The sequence below is a fragment of the Podarcis liolepis genome, assembly GCF_965112155.1.
Source record: "Podarcis liolepis genome assembly, chromosome: 6".
Taxonomy (NCBI): Eukaryota; Metazoa; Chordata; class Lepidosauria; order Squamata; family Lacertidae; genus Podarcis; species Podarcis liolepis.
The window spans coordinates 7,813,299-7,819,298 of record NC_139559.1 but is presented as its reverse complement, the minus strand read 5'-3'; the positions used below and the strand labels follow the sequence as shown (position 1 = coordinate 7,819,298).

At 47.0% G+C, this 6,000-nt stretch overlaps 1 protein-coding gene across 6 annotated transcripts in view; it reads right to left on the bottom strand.

Annotated features, from left to right (window-relative positions):
- Positions 1-6,000, bottom strand: part of MYT1 (myelin transcription factor 1) — a 180,281-nt gene that overhangs the window by 13,824 nt on the left and 160,457 nt on the right. For all 6 annotated transcript variants that reach the window (XM_083507352.1, XM_083507354.1, XM_083507353.1 and 3 more), the window contains one exon: positions 4,562-4,783. In XM_083507352.1, coding sequence (XP_083363478.1) covers positions 4,562-4,783 — 222 coding nt within the window. The remainder of the gene's footprint in view (positions 1-4,561; positions 4,784-6,000) is intronic.

Below are 6,000 nucleotides of genomic sequence, written 5' to 3'. Positions count from 1 at the left end.
GATTAGCTTGGCTGAATAGTTCGAAATAAATAAATAAATTGACAGTTGTATATGAGAGAAATTCCCTTGCAGGTTGCCCCATAAAAGATTCAGCTATAAAATGTGGATTCTAATCAAAGCACGTATTTTATGTCTCATAAATCCAAAGATATCCTCCTCCTGAAATTAGTTGTACTTGCGGATAGGCTGTTGTACTGTTCAGGACTTCATTAGAACCTTTCATGAGATACCCCCAGGCTTCCAACAGCTATTTATTTACTAATTATGTTGTTGTTGTTGTTTAGTCGTGTCTGACTCTTCGTGACCCCATGGACCAGAGCAGCCAGGCACTCCTGTCTTCCACTGCCTCCCGCAGTTTGGTCAAACTCATGCTGGTAGCTTCGAGAACACTGTCCAACCATCTCGTCCTCTGTCGTCCCCTTCTCCTTGTGCCCTCAAACTTTCCCAACATCAGGGTCTTTTCCAGGGAGTCTTCTCTTCTCATGAGGTGGCCAAAGTACTGGAGCCTCATCTTCAGGATCTGTCCTTCCAGTGAGCACTCAGGGCTGATTTCCTTCAGAATGGAGAGGTTTGATCTTCTTGCAGTCCATGGGACTCTCAAGAGTCTCCTCCAGCACCAGAATTCAAAAGCATCAATTCTTCGGCGATCAGCCTTCTTTATGGTCCAGCTCTCACTTCTATACATCACTACTGGGAAAACCATAGCTTTTACTATATTAATTATGTATTTATTGCATTTATATAGCGCTGTTCTACCAGTTTGAAACACTAGAATAAATAAATGCAAAACAAAGCAAAACAAAACATTATCAGGCCAACTTCAGGAGCTGGCGATTAAATGCTTCCTGGCCTGGGCTTCCTCACATCTGCCTTCCCTCCAGGCAGACAGGTCTTAAGCAGTCCCAGGGAAAGTGTGTGCAGGGGCAGTGCCCCAACAGTTCTCCCAGGCCACTGATGGTCCCTTCAGGAGCTGGTGGCATGAGGTCTGCAGCCTGGGCAGAGGTGCAGGGTGGGTGGGGCAGATACCGTGAGCATGAAAGCTACCACGTTGTGTTGTGAAACAGCTTGGTTGGCTGGAGCATGGTGCTGACAAACGCCAAGGTTGCGGGTTCGATCCCCGTCAGGGACAGCTGCATATTCCTGCATTGCAGGCTGTTGAACTAGATGATCCTCAGGGCCTCTTCCAGGGAGCCAGTGTGGTGTAGTGGTTAAGAACGGTAGACTCGTAATCTGGTGAACCAGGTTCGCGTCCCCGCTCCTCCACATGCAGCTGCTGGGTGACCTTGGGCCAGTCACACTTCTTTGAAGTCTCTCAGCCCCACTCACCTCACAGAGTGTTTGTTGTGGGGGAGGAAGGGGAAGGAGATTGTTAGCCGCTTTGAGACTCCTTAAGGGGAGTGATAGGTGGGATATCGAGTCCAAATTCTTCTCCTTCTCCTTCTCCTTCTCCTTCTCCTTCCAGCTCTGGTTCTATGTAATGTCCATCCAGAGCTGGGATTAACAACGGACCCCTTGAGCAATCCTGCGGGATGTCATCCACTGGGAGCAGTCAAGTACCACATTCCTTGTTTTGCTAGAGTGGACATGCAAGGGAATGTTTGGTCCAGCCAGTCGAAACTTCCTGTTCCTCCTGGCCTGCAGCATCCTTCCTTGCATGTGACTAGTAGGTGGGCGAGACCTTCCCTGACCTAACAAAAGGTTTAGTCACACAGCTACCTCTCCTTCTTTCTCTTCGATCTTCCTTTCATCCTGCGAACCTCCTGTACTGCTGGCTGTCAGCCAAGCAGTCCCCCAGGTTATCTCCCATATGGGGTAAAGCTGTTTGTACATGTTTGTAACTTTAAGCCTAAGGCCTGCTTTCAGGGATCACACTGTGCTCTGCCAGATCGTGAGTAAAACTACTATTTGTTACTTATGGATAAGACTGTGGTGTCTTTATTCTTTTAGGAGGGATTTATAAGGGGTCTTACCAGGAATATTAGAACATATCTCAATCTGGACAAGCCAGATTGAATTGCTTATTGTCTTAAGAAACTCACACGAGTTTGCAACCAGCTTTCTAGTGCGTAAGAAGGGAAATGCACTCTGCTAAGTGAAGGAACTTCCTAGCGCAAGTTAGGAAGGATATTACCGTATATACTCGGTATAAGCTGACCCAAATATAAGCCGAGGCACCTAATTTTACCATAAAAAACTGGGAAAACTTACTGACTCAAGTATAAGCGGGTCCACCACACCCCAAACCTGAGGGGGACTTTTTCAGCATAAAAAATGTGCTGAAAAAGTTGGCTTATACTCGAGTATATAGTGGCACTGGCATTGTGGGAATGATGATGGCAGGCAAAAGCTTGGATTGCCAAGATCGGGCAGCTTGCTTTACACGAGAAGCTCACACCACATCACAGAGTTGGCAGAGGTCCTAAAGGGAAGGACGAGTTGCAGGAGCTTGCATGCATTTCCTAATGTACAGTGGCAAATGGCAGATTCCACATATGGCGCATGGAAGAGACGTGGGCCTGCAGATCTGTTAATGCTTTCATGTGTTGCAACCAGTGTTTTTGTTTCTGTTTGGGGAAAAATGTCGAACTAGTACTCCTGTCTTGATAAAAGGGCCGTGGGTGTCACCAGAAAATAGTTGCTATGGGCAGCGAAAGAAGAGAAAAGTGATGATACTTCATACCAGTGAGTACCATCACAAAAAGCACTGGTTGCAGTAGAAGTACAGTGGTGCCTTGCAAGACGAAAAGAATCCGTTCTGTGATTCTCTACGTCTAGCGGTTTTTTTCGTCTTGCAAAGCAAGCCCATTGACGGATTAAAGGATTAGAGCTATTAGCGCTATTAGCGGCTTTTAGCGGCTTTTAGCGGCTTATCTGCTGATCGGATCAGCTGATAAGCGGCTTAGCGGCATAGAAAAAAGGGGGGAAGAGGAAAAAAACCCAGCAGGAACTTGCAAGACATTGTCGTCTTGCGAAGCAAGCCCATAGGAAATTCGTTTTGCGAAGCACCTCCAAAACGGAAAACTCTTTCGTCTAGTGAGTTTTCCGTCTTGCGAGGCATTCGTCTTGCGGGGCACCACTGTACTGTATGAACTCAAAGGAAAATGGGCACTGTGACAGGAGCATCGTTATTCCAGTGTTTGTTGCTATAGTTTACTGCTTAAGAGAAAATAATTAAAGAATTAAAAAGGAGATGACAACAAGCTACTCAGTGGAGGGCAGTTATCTTCGGACCCTCCTTGTAAACTTCTGGCTGATCACTGTTGGAAACGGGCTGCTGGGCCAGACAGACTTTTAGTCTGAGCCAGCAAAACAGTTAGCTCTTCTTCCTTCTCTGACACAACTGACACAATTTCATAGGATGCCCCTGTGTTTATCCTCCACCTGCTTTGAAGAATTACGATAGGTTTGGTGACCTAGTCTCAGTTTACAAGTACCAGATGTATCTTGGGAGAAGGATATAGCTGGGCATGGATCTCTCACATCTGTTATCCCGGTGGAAAGCTCCGCAACTGTCAGCTTGCTTTCCAGATCCATTGGCTCAATGCATGACAGATGCAAAACTGGCCTCTGGTGTGGGTTGCACAAGATAGTTATATCCTGCAAAATCAACAGCTACATTTGTGTTTATATGCCCTCTGGGCCTAGACATACAAACGGAGATGGTTCAAGAAATGAAATGTAACACATAGTATAGAACAGGCTTCCTCAACCTCAGCCCTCCAGATGTTTGAGACTACAATTCCCATCATCCCTGACCACTGGTCCTGCTAGCTAGGGATCATGGGAATTGTAGGCCAAAAATATCTGGAGGCCGAGGTTGAGGAAGCCTGGTATAGAATAAGACAAATCTCTTACAGTCTCACTCGTCTACGTGCAATTAAATTCTTGGGGGACATTTCTTGTTCCTAATTCCCTCTATCCATGCTGTGATGCAGTGTGTTAAACAAGGATGAAATATTTAGATCAGGAACAAGTTTTGCCTGGATTTGAAATTGAGTGAATTTTCAACATCCATGCATCAGAAGCTGAAAAGATGTCTTTGCCTGCTCTGCCCCCAAATCCCTGAAGTTCATACGAACTGTGTTTGGACTATTGAAGCAGGTAGCTAATTATACCACCACCCCTTAAACCATTGACACAAATTTATTCCATATTTGGATGAGCTCACTATCGTAAATGAGTTTTGTAGAACTTCAAGAGTTTTGTAGAACTGGAAAAGGTTCAGGAAAGGGCAACCAAAATTATCAAGAGACTGGATATTTGTGGATCGTGTGAATACACTCTTTGGATTTCAGTGGCTGCTGCACGAGAGAATCCAAGCAGATCCATTCTCTGTATTTCATCTCAAGGGGTAAAAGAAGGGGACAAGGGTGACGAGTGCATACTTCATTGAAACCTCAGGCAATCTAGCACAGAACAGCACAAGGGAGTCTAAAAAAAATCTAGATATCTAGTTTGGTCCCAGGGCTCAGTTCCTGAGCAAGTATCGAGATGGTGTCGCAAAATGGAGTTCACTGCTACCTTTTGCAAAAGACACCGGGACCACGTGCATAATGGTTACCTTCTGTGAGTGAGGAAGCTTCCATTTGCATGACCTGAGCCATCACAACCTGGGGTTGGACAAGTGGGACCCTCGTTCTTGAGGGACTTCCATGAAAAGGATGAACCATTGAGAGACCCTTCTTTCTGCCTCCGGGCTGCGAGGGGGCACCCCGAGGCACTGCGATGCGAGGCGTATTTGCCACTGATGTGTCCAAGCCCAACACAACCGGGAACAGGGCACCTATAGAAATAAGGAGAAACAACACGGGTGGTGCTTTTGCTCAGATATAAACAAACAAACAAACAGATTAAAGCTTGGGTCCATTTTGTTACGGAAAAGGAGCAATGCGGCAGCGAGCTGCAGCTGGCTGGAAAGCAAAACATGATGGAATGTTAGGACTGTACCATGGGAACAAAGGGACAGTCTATTCACAGTGCTGAGCACTGGAATTAGCTCAGAGTGTAATTTGACCTGTACAGGAAGTACAGGAGGTGGAGTTTGTCTCTCTGCTGTTGGAGTTTGAAGAGAGCAGACGCGTTTCTCTGTAATGCTGCAAAGACAGAAATAAAGGCATGTAAATATATTTCTGTCTTATCTCTTTCCCCTCCCTGGGGGGGAGCAGGGAAGAGTGGTGTGTCCTTCTCACGCTGAGGAGGATCGCCGAATGCGACCTAGCCTGTATCCTGCCGGGAATGCAGACAGGGAGGTCAACAAGGAGATCAAGCCGGGTGCCTGGAGAGTGGCCAGATTCTCCTGATAAGGCTTGAATTTCCTAACACATTTTGCTGGCAGAAGTGTCTCATGAGTTTTGCTCCAGCCGGCAGAAGGGGTGGGAGATCACTTTCACTCTTCCTTCGTCCCCCCGACAGCCCTTGTGCTTCCCAAAAACTCTCTGCTGGACCACAAGCCCTTGTATGATGGGGAAGCACTTTGCTTTTGCAGAAGGGAGCTCAGGATCCAAACCTTAGAAGCCTACCTTAGAAGGAAGTAAAACAGCATCAGCATTATACCACATGTTACGTTTGCTTCATGTTACGTTCTTTCAGGTAAGGGATGCGGGTGGCGCTGTGGGTTAAACCACAGAGCCTAGGACTTGCTGATCAGAAGGTCGGTGGTTGAAATCCCCGTAACGGGGTGAGCTCCTGTTGCTCGGTCCCTGCTCCTGTCAACCTAGCAGTTTGAAAGCACGTCAAAGTGCAAGTAGATAAATAGGTACCGCTCCGACGGGAAGGTAAACGGCGTTTCCGTGCGCTGCTCTGGTTCGCCAGAAGCGGCTTAGTCATGCTGGCCACATGACCTGGAAGCTGTACATCGGCTCCCTCAGCCAATAAAGCGAGATGAGTGCTGCAACCCCAGAGTCGGTCATGACTGGACCTAATTGTCAGGGGTCCCTTTACCTTTACGTTCTTTCAGGTTACGTCCCGCAGTGACCCGGAAGTACCTGAAAGGGTTACTTC